Source organism: Oncorhynchus tshawytscha, linkage group LG03 (assembly GCF_018296145.1).
Source record: "Oncorhynchus tshawytscha isolate Ot180627B linkage group LG03, Otsh_v2.0, whole genome shotgun sequence".
In the NCBI taxonomy this organism is placed as follows: domain Eukaryota; kingdom Metazoa; phylum Chordata; class Actinopteri; order Salmoniformes; family Salmonidae; genus Oncorhynchus; species Oncorhynchus tshawytscha.
This window is the reverse complement of record NC_056431.1, coordinates 31,152,150-31,164,991: the sequence shown is the minus strand read 5'-3', so window position 1 is coordinate 31,164,991 and position 12,842 is coordinate 31,152,150. Positions and strand designations below refer to the sequence as shown.

The 12,842-nt window shown below is 41.7% G+C and overlaps 1 protein-coding gene across 1 annotated transcript in view; it reads left to right on the top strand.

Moving 5' to 3' along the window:
- Positions 1-11,633, top strand: part of LOC112234416 (transcription elongation factor A protein 3-like) — a 41,864-nt gene extending 30,231 nt beyond the window's left edge. The window contains exons 2-8 of the mRNA XM_042314328.1: positions 9,653-9,725; positions 9,837-9,988; positions 10,220-10,282; positions 10,484-10,643; positions 10,928-11,060; positions 11,329-11,400; positions 11,549-11,633. Of these exons, the coding sequence (XP_042170262.1) occupies positions 9,664-9,725; positions 9,837-9,988; positions 10,220-10,282; positions 10,484-10,643; positions 10,928-11,060; positions 11,329-11,400; positions 11,549-11,557 (651 nt within the window). The 5' untranslated portion in view covers positions 9,653-9,663 and the 3' untranslated portion in view covers positions 11,558-11,633. The remainder of the gene's footprint in view (positions 1-9,652; positions 9,726-9,836; positions 9,989-10,219; positions 10,283-10,483; positions 10,644-10,927; positions 11,061-11,328; positions 11,401-11,548) is intronic.
- Positions 11,634-12,842: the final 1,209 nt, after the last annotated feature.

Sequence of the window (12,842 nt, the reverse complement as noted above, 5' to 3'; positions counted from 1 at the left end):
CCCCCTGTAAGTCTGAAACTTGCATGTTCGGAACGAGGTCTCTCTATTCCGAACAAGTCTTTCGTTATCTTCTATTCTAAGAACAAACAGTTCTTAGTATGAGAACACAGAAGTCTATGGTTGGTTTGACACATTGAGACAGTTGTGGTGGATTTAGAAAATGTAACAAGGTTGTACTATATAAGGCAAGCCCAACTCAGAAACATTGAGCTCTCACTATATCCACTTGGTGTGCATGTTGTGATGACTCCCTAATTAATAAGTACAATACATATTTTTGATTAAGTAGAACCTGATTGGTGATTGAGTTTGTCTCTCCTCATTTGTTAACTTAGAATATCCACGTGTGGCGGTAATATGGTCACCGCAACAGCCCTATTTCAGTAGATGTTGGGGTTGGGAGGTAGGTTTGAGTTGAAGCAGAACGGTGAAGCTGAGCATGTGAGTTATATTTTTTGAATTTATTTAACTAGGTGTAACAGTACTCTTCTTGCATTGTCTACAATCAGTCATCAAAACGGAACTCCAACGTGTAGCACCAGTCATGTAGATTTATTCTGATAGGAACAGCACAAAATTGCACGTCATGCAATGCACAGCTCACCATCCAATTCTGCACTCATGCACGCTGGTTTGGTGCTTGTTCACTGGGCTAGTTACCAAAATAATACAATTACAATATACAGTGCCTTGCGAAAGTATTCGGCCCCCTTGAACTTTGCGACCTTTTGCCACATTTCTGGCTTCAAACATAAAGATATAAAACTGTATTTTTTTGTGAAGAATCAACAACAAGTGGGACACAATCATGAAGTGGAACGACATTTATTGGATATTTTAAACAAATCAAAAACTGAAAAATTGGGCGTGCAAAATTATTCAGCCCCTTTACTTTCAGTGCAGCAAACTCTCTCCAGAAGTTCAGTGAGGATCTCTGAAAGATCCAATGTTGACCTAAATGACTAATGATGATTAATACAATCCACCTGTGTGTAATCAAGTCTCCGTATAAATGCACCTGCACTGTGATAGTCTCAGAGGTCCGTTAAAAGCACAGAGAGCATCATGAAGAACAAGGAACACACCAGGCAGGTCCGAGATACTGTTGTGAAGAAGTTTAAAGCCGGATTGGATACAAAAAGATTTCCCAAGCTTTAAACATCCCAAGGAGCACTGTGCAAGCGATAATATTGAAATGGAAGGAGTATCAGACCACTGCAAATCTACCAAGACCTGGCCGTCCCTCTAAACTTTCAGCTCATACAAGGAGAAGACTGATCAGAGATGCAGCCAAGAGGCCCATGATCACTCTGGATGAACTGCAGAGATCTACAGCTGAGGTGGGAGACTCTGTCCATAGGACAACAATCAGTCGTATATTGCACAAATCTGGCCTTTATGGAAGAGTGGCAAGAAGAAAGCCATTTCTTAAAGATATCCATAAAAAGGTGTCGTTTAAAGTTTGCCACAAGCCACTTGGGAGACACACCAAACATGTGGAAGAAGGTGCTCTGGTCAGATGAAACCAAAATTGAACTTTTTGGCAACAATGCAAAACGTTATGTTTGGCGTAAAAGCAACACAGCTCATCACCCTGAACACACCATTCCCACTGTCAAACATGGTGGTGGCAGCATCATGGTTTGGGCCTGCTTTTCTTCAGCAGGGACAGGGAAGATGGTTCAAATTGATGGGAAGATGGATGGAGCCAAATACAGGACCATTCTGGAAGAAAACCTGATGGAGTCTGCAAAAGACCTGAGACTGGGACGGAGATTTGTCTTCCAACAAGACAATGATCCAAAACATAAAGCAAAATCTACAATGGAATGGTTAAAAAATAAACATATCCAGGTGTTAGAATGGCCAAGTCAAAGTCCAGACCTGAATCCAATCGAGAATCTGTGGAAATAACTGAAAACTGCTGTTCACAAATGCTCTCCATCCAACCTCACTGAGCTCGAGCTGTTTTGCAAGGAGGAATGGGAAAAAATTTCAGTCTCTCGATGTGCAAAACTGATAGAGACATACCCCAAACGACTTACAGCTGTAATCGCAGCAAAAGGTGGCGCTACAAAGTATTAACTTAAGGGGGCTGAATAATTTTGCACGCCCAATTTTTCAGTTTTTGATTTGTTAAAAAAGTTTGAAATATCCAATAAATGTCGTTCCACTTCATGATTGTGTCCCACTTGTTGTTGATTCTTCACAAAAAAATACAGTTTTATATCTTTATGTTTGAAGCCTGAAATGTGGCAAAAGGTCGCAAAATTCAAGGGGGCCGAATACTTTCGCAAGGCACTGTATATACACTGAGTGTACAAAACATTAGGAAGACCTTCTCTTTCCATGACATAGACTGACTAGATGAATCCAGGTGAAAGCTATGATCCCTAATTGATGTCACTTGTTAAATCCACTTCAATCAGTGTAGATGAAGGGGAGGAGACAGGTTAAATAAGGATTGAAAAGCCTTGAGACAATTGAGACATAGATTGTGTATGTGTGCCATTCAGAGGGTGAGTGGGCAAGACAAAATATTTAAGTGCCTTTGACTGGGGTATGGTAGTAGGTGCCATGTGCACCGGTTTCCTGTATGTATCAAGAATGGTCCAACACCCAAAGCACATCTAGCCAACTTGACACAACTGTGAGAAGCATCCCTGTGGAACACTTTTGACAGCTTGTAGAATCCATGACCTGACAAATTGATGCTGTTCTGAGAGCTACTCAATATTATGTTTTGTGCACTCAGTGTATATAGATTTTTTAAATGAATTTTCAGGATAGAACATGTATTTTTGTGTAAACTTAATCGACTAAAACCAGATATAAAGTATGTAGAAAAGATAATGGACCTTTATATTTTTGAGAAATAACAATTAGAGCCCTGAGCATGAAATTTAAGCCCAATGTCACGTTCTGACCTTTATTTCCTTTGTTTTGTCATTATTTAGTATGGTCAGGGCGTGAGTTGGGGTGGGCAGTCTATGTTTGTTTTTCTATGATTTGGGTATTTCTATGTTTCGGCCTAGTATGGTTCTCAATCAGAGGCAGGTGTCATTAGTTGTCTCTGATTGAGAATCATACTTAGGTAGCCTGGGTTTCACTGTGTGTTTGTGGGTGATTGTTCCTGTCTCTGTTTGCACCAGATAGGGCTGTTTAGGTTTTCACGTTTCTTGTTTTGTAGATTGTTCATGTGTAGTTGCTTTATTAAAGTACCATGAATAGAAACCACGCTGCGTTTTGGTCCGCCTCTCCTTCACCACAAGAAAACCGTTACACCCAAGCCCTACCCATGCCTGCAACATTCAGCCCTACCCAGGCCCGATTGCTTCAGCCAAATTTAAAGCCCTGCCCGAAACCCAAAATAACTTCCCTCATTAGTAAATCCATTAGCTGCTCCTCTATCTGTAACTCACTCAATTCCATGGTTCTTCCATGGAATTGCTCGGCTTTGTTACTGTTTGTAATAAAGTCTAATTGAATTTACAAGTTCCGGTATCTGTGAAATATTTTGATTCAATATTCCACAACATAAATGGTGAGCTTGCCAGGAGTGGCTACAGGGACCAGTGGATGATGACGCTTTTTGTAGCTGACATTGGTCCTTCCGGGCAGTCTCAGAAACGGGTGGTACCCAACAATTACAGGTAAGCTTGTTCTGTTGAATGTTTGTGTGATTTGCTTCGGAAGTCCTGTCTCGGCGATAGGATCACCACGTCGGTCTCTCCAAATTTCTAAACGAACCAAGTAATACAGAGCTTTTGAATTCAATAACTGCATGCATGCTTAAGCTTTGGGAGGTTTTAAAAGTAGTTATTTATGTGCATTTGTGTGGATTTGGTGAATGGGGAGTTGTGTGCTTTGCTGGTGTTGGGTGGTCGGTAGGAAGGGGCTTTCACTTGCTCTGGTCGGACTGCCTAACGGACCAGCATGGGTGGCCTGTTTGTGTAGGGATTGTCCTGTCATCTACTCGGCCGGGCACATCTGTTTCAGGACCTGATTTGGGCTTGTGCGCAAACACAACCCAATCAACTTGATCAGGTGGTTCGTGTTGGGTGTGTGATTCAGGTTGTCCCTCTCACAGGACCATTCATCTGGGGAACTTGTCTGGTCTCGTTGGTGCGTTTGTTTGCCCTAACCGGCTGACCCGCTTGGCTCGGTGTGGGACCGCAGCTGCCTATGCATATTGTCAACACAAATAAATAGTAAAATCCTATGATACCACTCCAATCGAATTAGTAGGAGGGCTGCTTGGATAGGTAATTTATGATACCGCTCTAAAGAAATAGAGGTCTGCTTGGATAAATGTGTAGGGTGTGATAGGACTTTGACCCGATTTGGCAAAGCTCCTATCATAAAACAAGGCATATATAGTATATACTGGTGTGTGAAGTAGAAAAGTATGACATACAGATAAGCATAAGCTATACTATACGGGTGAAGTAAATCTATGCTATTAGAAAATATAACGGTAATAGATACATTAAGAACAGTATGGTAGTGTAGCTTATATCAGCACCTGCTAGAGATATTAAAGTGCCGCGAAGAACGGTGAGAGGAAACAAAGGGTGATTAGGCACTCTGCAGCTCAGTGGACCCTAGGTGTCATGCCCTGACCTTAGAGAGCTTTTTATGTCTCTATTTTGGTTTGGTCAGGGTGTGATTTGGGTGGGCATTCTATGTTCATTTGTCTATGTTTTGTATTTTGGCCTGGTATGGTTCTCAATCAGGGACAGCTGTCTATTGTTGTCTCTGATTGGGAACCATACTTAGGTAGCCTTTTCCCACCGGTGTTTTGTGGGTAGTTGTTTTCTGTTTAGTGTTCTGCACCTGACAGGACTGTTTCAGTTTAATTTCTCACTTTGTTATTTTGTTCTAGTGTTCAGTGTTGATAAAAATCATGAACACTTACCATGCTGCACCTTGGTCCGATCCTTCTTCATCAGATGACCGTTACATCAGGGGGACAGATTACAGCAAATAGAAGAGAGATCGCAATAACACCCAATGATGGAGATGAAGGAGATGGTATGAAGACCAGTATAAACATGGGCATAGAACGTAATGGATGGGCGTTTTTCCCACAGTTTTAGTTGCATTAACAGTAGTGGGAAGTTATTAAACAAATATTTGTTTTTATTTTTCTCGTTAAGTCATTGTGTTTTAAGGTTTTGTGGAACATGAGCGTGATCATTGTTCCAGAGGAGGGATTGATGTATATTGACTAAATTATTTGAGAATGTATTAGTAATGTCTATAACTGTAGAAGTGCATTAGGAGTAGTGACTAGTGTGCTAGATGGGATGATATGTAGGTTGAATATTTTTCCAACTCATGATTTTTTTTTTAACCTTTATTTAACTAGGCAAGTCAGTTAAAACCTCTTGCGACGAGCAATCCTGTATCCGGGAGCGTAATCATAGCCTCAAACGCATTAGCATGAAAATCGCAAATGAAATGAAATAAATATATTCAAACACAAGCTTAGCCTTTTGTTAACAACACTGTCATCTCAGATTTTCAAAATATGCGTTACAGCCAACGCTAGACAAGCATTTGTGTAAGTTTATCATGGCAAAATGCTATGCTAGGCTCTGCTGGCAGCAGGCAACATTTTCACGAAAATAAGAAAAGTAACCAAATTAAATCATTTACCTTGGAAGAAATTCAGATGCTTTCACTCAGGAGACTCCCAGTTAGATAGCAAATGTTCCTTTTTTCCAAAAAGATTATTTTTGTAGGCGAAATAGCTCCCGTTTATAGATTTATAGATTTGGTCCGGTCCACACATACGGTACTCCTTACAGCATCTGCAATGGTAAAGATTGTCATGTCTCTCTTCGGTGGGTGCATAATTCTCACAAAAAGTAAGGTCCAGCTGCATAATGGGTGAGCTTGAAAGCACCATGACAGAGGAAGCGGAGCTAAAGAGAGAGAGAGAATCTTTAGCTCTGCTTCCTATAGCTTATCACATTGCATACATGCAGATGGATTAAGTCTAGGAGCTACTTGTTCTATTGGTTAATGCATCACACGAAGAGGATAGATGTTGGGGTAATTGTACTCTAAACAACATGTTGAAGGCATCAATGTTAAAGCATATACAGTGCTGAGTTACCTCAAGAGGATGTAATGATAATTAGGGAAACACACTTGCATATCAGGTGACTTGCCTATAAGTTGAAATGGAGGAGATGGGGAACAAAGTGAAAATGACATGACTTGGGAACACCTCTCGGAACCTGGGGCCGAAAGGGGAAGACTGGGCGAAAGCATGAGGAAGCTTCTTTAGGGCTTTTATTTTTGTGGAATCCAACAGAAAAGTATCCTGGAGGCAGAGTCAGGTGAAGAGAGAGTGGGAATTGTCATGGTCTCAGACTTTGGTATTCAGGCATATATAATTATGCATAGCTTATCACATTGTTAATAATGATATGTTTTATGTTTCTCGTTGCTTTGCAAGTCTTATGCTATCACTATCTTAGGAACCAGAAGGAGAGGAAGTTGCCAGCTTCAGCTGGAATGTCATTTTGTTATGTGATGAGAGATGGAAATAAGTGGCTAGTTTAAAGTGGCTAGTAATACATGTATTACATAAAGATGCAGTAGATGATAGAGTACAGTATATACATATACATATGAGATGAATAATGTAGGGTATGTAAACATTATATTAAGTAGCATTGTTTAAAGTCGCTAGTGATATATTTTACATCAATTTCCATCAATTCCCATTATTAAAGTGGCTGGAGTTGAGTCAGTGTGTTGGCAGCAGCCACTCAATGTTAGTGGTGGCTGTTTAACAGTCTGATGGCCTTGAGATAGAAGCTGTTTTTCAGTCTCTCGGGACTACATCCAAGTGTTCCTGAGGAAATGGAACTAACCAAGGCGAGAGGGTCCTTATGAAGTGGTCCTAGCAACACCAACAGTCATCCAGGTGAAAGGAAGCATCACGTGGTACCATCTAAACCAGTGCACAGAGTCCCGGTGGGGAGAAGGAGGCAACCACCGAGCCATGAAGATGCAGAGGATGCTGATAAACCAGGCGGGTGTCCGGACGGAACGGGAGCAGAGGTCAGTGCGCCAGGCAGGAGCCAAGATGTTAATGTACCAGGGAGGAGCCAGGAAGAAGCCGAAGGAGAGGCGGATAGAGAAGGATCTTCTAACAGCCATCAGATGCTCTCACCTGAATATCCAGAGAGTCCAGGGATGGGGAGGAGTGACATGCCTGTTGCTTCTGATGACACACCTGCTCTGCAGATACCCCTGACAGAGGCGCTGTCTAAGGGGAAGGAGAAACAACGACAGGAGAATGGAAAGGAGACTTTCTTACCATCAACTTCTCTGCCCTCAAATGGTCTTCATACCAGACAGTGGTAACCAAGACAGATGAAGAACGGTAGAATGACCTTGAAAGTAACAGCGGCAAACCTAGAAGAAATTGTAAAATCACCTCCCACTAGCACTAGTACACAAATCAAATCAAATGTATTTATATAGCCCTTCGTACGTCAGCTGATATCTCAAAGTGCTGTACAGAAACCCAGCCTAAAACCCCAAACAGCAAGCAATGCAGGTGTAGAAGCACGGTGGCTAGGAAAAACTCCCTAGAAAGGCCAAAACCTAGGAAGAAACCTAGAGAGGAACCAGGCAATGTGGGGTGGCCAGTCCTCTTCTGGCTGTGCCGGGTGGAGATTATAACAGAACATGGCCAAGACGTTCAAATGTTCATAAATTACCAGCATGGTCAAATAATAATAATCACAGGCAGAACAGTTGAAACTGGAGCAGCAGCACGGCCAGGTGGACTGGGGACAGCAAGGAGTCATCATGTCAGGTAGTCCTGAGGCATGGTCCTAGGGCTCAGGTCCTCCGAGAGAGAGAAAGAAAGAGAGAAAGAGAGAATTAGAGAGAGCATACTTAAATTCACACAGGACACCGGATAGGACAGGAGAAGTACTCCAGATATAACAAACTGAACCTAGCCTCCCGACACATAAACTACTGCAGCATAAATACTGGAGGCTGAGACAGGAGGGGTCAGGAGACACTGTGGCCCCATCCAATGACACCCCCGGACAGGGCCAAACAGGGAGGATATAACCCCACCCACTTTGCCAAAGCACAGCCCCCACCAGTGACTCAGTCCCTGTAATAGGGTTAGAGGCAGAGAATCCCAGTGGAAAGAGGGGAACCGGCCAGGCAGAGAAAGCAAGGGCGGTTCATTGCTCCAGAGCCTTTCCGTTCACCTTCCCACTCCTGGGCCAGACTACACTCAATCATATGACCCACTGAAGAGATGAGTCTTCAGTAAAGACTTAAAGGTTGAGACCGAGTTTGCGTCTCTTACATGGGTAGGCAGACCATTCCAAAAATGTAGCTCTATAGGAGAAAGCCTTGCCTCCAGCTGTTTGCTTAGAAATTCTAGGGACAATTAGGAGGCCTGCGTCTTGTGACCGTAGCGTACGTGTAGGTATTGTACGGCAGGACCAAATCAGAGAGATAGGTAGGAGAAAGCCCATGTAATGCTTTGTAGGTTAGCAGTAAAACCTTGAAATCAGCCCTTGCCTTGACAGGAAGCCCGTGTAGGGAGGCTAGCACTGGAGTAATATGATCAATTTTTTTGGTTCTAGTCAGGATTCTAGCAGCCGTATTTAGCACTAACTGAAGTTTATTTAGTGCTTTATCCAGGTAGCCGGAAAGTACAGCATTGCAGTAGTCTAACCTAGAAGTGACAAAAGCATGGATACATTTTTCTGCATCATTTTGGACAGAAAGTTTCTGATTTTTGCAATGTTACGTAGATGGAAAAAAGCTGTCCTTGAAATGGTCTTGATATGTTCTTCAAAAGAGAGATCAGGGTCCAGAGTAACGCCGAGGTCCTTCACAGTTTTATTTGAGACGACTGTACAACCATTAAGATCAATTGTTAGATTCAACAGAAGATCTCTTTGTTTCTTGGGACCTAGAACAAGCATCTCTGTTTTGTCCGAGTTTAAAAGTTGAACGTTTGCAGCCATCCACTTCCTTATGTCTGAAACACATGCTTCTAGCGAGGGCAATTTTGGGGCTTCACCATGTTTCATTGAAATGTACAGCTGTGTGTCATCCGCATAGCAGTGAAAGTTAACATTATGTTTTCGAATGACATCCCCAAGAGGTAAAATATATCGTGAAAACAATAGTGGTCCTAAAACAGAACCTTGAGGCACACCGAAATTTACAGTTGATTTGTCAGAGGACAAACCATTCACAGAGACAAACTGATATCTTTCCGACAGATAAGATCTAAACCAGGCCAGAACTTGTCCGTGTAGACCAATTTGGGTTTCCAATCTCTCCAAAAGAATGTGGTGATCGATGGTATCAAAAGCAGCACTAAGGTCTAGGAGCACGAGAACAGATGCAGAGCCTCGGTCTGATGCCATTAAAAGGTAATTTACCACCTTCACAAGTGCAGTCTCAGTGCTATGATGGGGTCTAAAACCAGACTGAAGCATTTCGTATACATTGAAAAGCTAATTTCCTTTTCTTATGTATTTTACTGCGTCATTAAGGCTTTTTTATTTACTTTGCATAATGGAGCGCATTAAGATACGGATGTTAGTTCACTCCATTGCTTTTTCTGTCTCTGTGTTTGTTTCAGGAAAGAATCTCATGGCTCCAAGTCCTCACCCTGGTCCTCTGCAGAGAAAGTCCTCAACGGACAGTATTGAACGGTACCCTTTTTAACTGGAAAATACTATCTACTGTACTACTGATATCAATATGGATTCGATTTTAAACTCTCGATTGACGTATATGCTGTTTGGCTTATGTACGATGACCAGGAGAAAGAAAGAGATGCCAAAGATCCCCACCACCCCCACCAGTCCCATGTCCCCCTCCTTCAGCTCAGCAGGGGTTCCCCTGTCCCCTTGCCTGGCCACTGGAGTAACCATCAGGGACAAGTGCATCGAGATGCTGGTTGCTGCTCTACGCACGATGGTGGGGAAAAGACCAGCCACTAACTGAATGGATCAGAGTACAAGTACAGAGACTCACAGAGATACAAGTAACAAGAGATCAACCTACACATAAAGTGACTCAATTCATTCCCAGTACAGTATGGAAATGAACGGTTACATTAAATTAATAGCGGTCACATTACACACAGAAAAATGATAGATTTTGTAGATGAAAAAGAGTAAACGTAATACCCTCAGTTTTCTCTCCTCAGATAACTTCAAAGAATTTGAGACAAACTGTGACTCGTTGGCAGCAGAGATTGAAGATCATATCCTTTTAAATCTGCATGTGGTTCTAAAGTATTTTACCAATTTGGGTTGGTTTCAGTTTGCAGTATGTTTGCAGAGCTGCCATTTGCTCTCTTGGCTTTGAATATAACACATTTTATATTTGTTTGATCTTTGATTGTCACCGTCAGATATTTCAGCCAGGTGGTGATGAAAGCTTCCTTAACTGTCCTCCGCTGCACATATTTACAAGGAGATGGGAGCCACAGATATGAAGTATAAAAACAGGGTGCGGAGCCGCATCAGCAACCTGAAGGACCCCAAAAACCCTGGGCTGCGGAGGAACGTCCTGGCTGGAGGCATCGAGCTGAGACGCTTCGCCATCATGTCTGCTGAGGTACTGTAAACTTCTGCCATATCAACCCATGACCCACCCCTGCCTCTAACATATTCCTAAGATGTTGTATTAATGAGAGAGAGAGTCAAGAAAGTCAAACACCTACCAAAACATTTGAGTAGACACATTTCCCTCAGAGATTCCGTCCGTCCGTCCGTCCGTCCGTCCGTCCGTCCGTCCGTCCGTCCGTCCGTCCGTCCGTCCGTCCGTCTGTCCGTCTATCTATCTATCTATCTATCTATCTATCTATCTATCTATCTATCTATCTATCTATCTATCTATCTATCTATCTATCTGATGAGCTGAAGCAGCTGAGGAACAATCTGACTAAGGAGGCCATTAGGGAACACCAGCTGTCCAAAACCAGCGGTACCATTTCTGATCTGTTTCAGTGCAGCAAAAAGAACTGCACCTACAACCAGGTAAACATACCATATTCTGCATATTACAAGGTATATACTATATTTTACTTAAACAGATACACACTGCTCACTGCACTGAAAACAGACATATACTCTACATACTGACCCAATATCAGTTTTATATTGTACGCTCTACCAGTTCCAGTTACATTTTACACATTGAGATACAGTGAAGACAGCCTGTGCTGTTGAATGAAAGCTGCCTTCGTATAAACTGTGTGTGTGTGTGTGTGTGTGTGTGTGTGTGTGTGTGTGTGTGTGTGTGTAGATGCAGACCCGCAGCGCTGACGAGCCTATGACCTCTTTTGTTCTTTGTAACGAGTGTGGGAACCGCTGGAAGGTGAGACATTTCCCTCACCAGTTCAGATAAAGCCCATTAAAATACATAACGCTAGCCCAGCACATACAGTGGTGTCTGAGGCATAACAATGGTCCACAGACATAAATAATCTATTAATTTACTAATATTAATTTGTTTTCTATTCCAGTTCTGCTGATGTGGCCCAGCTCCAATGACGATGTTGCAGACCACATTTTTCTATGAGGGGTTATAATGTTTAGCAATGAGTAATTTTACAAAAACAAAAATGAATACTTACAATTTATAATTGACTTTTTAAGATGGGCTCCCGAGTGGCGCAGCGGTCTAAGGCACTGCATCTCAGTGCAAGAGGCATCACTACAGTCTCTGGTTCAATTCCAGGCTGTATCATCTGGCCGTGATTGGGAGTCCCATAGGGCAGGGCACAATTGGCCCAGCGTCGTCCGGGTTTGGCCGGGGTAGGCAGTCATTGTAAATAAGAATTTGTTCTTAATTAACTGACTTATTTTAAATGTAACCTTTATTTAACTATGTGGGTTGAAAACATTTTTGTAAGATGCAGGGGTTGAGTCTGTCTCCAGATTGATGGCAGTGTCATTTAATCTGTTCTGGTTGGACACAGGTAATTCAATGGTGCTGAGGAGATGCAGCAGCCTTTTATGAACTTCACTGACATCAAAATTGTTTTTTTGCATCGTTAAAAAAATTAATTATAGTCTTTAAATCCGCAAAGACCACAGATCAAATCAGAAATCAAGTATGAAAGCTTATCATGCAACCCGTTTCAGTTAAAACATCTTTATTGTTAAATCTCAAGCCCAAACTTCTGAGTTTTTATTGTCACTGTTTGGGCTTCAGTCAGGGAATAATATGATTCATTTTTCTATATATGGTAAAGACCAAAAAACGGTATTTATGTAATTTGTGGGTTTCGCTCTGTGAAATTTTAAAAGAGCAGCTAAAATGTATATACATATTTATGAATAAGTGGAGTTGATTATTTTCATATGTACTGTATAATATATGAAATAGTAATAAGTCTCCTACATATTGCTTTGCATCATAATTGAATGAGTAAACAGTATTGAAATGATGCTAATTAATACAAAATAATGTCATAGTCAAATTGTGTTTGAACTACCAGTGAAATGGAAAAGTCAATATACTGTACTACTAAGAGCAGCCACAAGATGGCGAGGAAGAGTAATTTATACTGTAAGAGCTCCCACTTGCAAATGACGTATCATTTAGGGACTGAATGTTATTTACAGTACCAGTCAAAAGTTTGTACACACCTACTCATTCAAGGGTTTTTCTTTATGTTTACTGTTTTCTACATTGTATAATAATAGTGAAGACATCAAAACTATGAAATAACATATATGGAATCATGCAGTAACCAGCATTTTTTTTAAACAAGTCAAAATATATTTGAGGTTCTTCAAATTAGTCACCCTTTG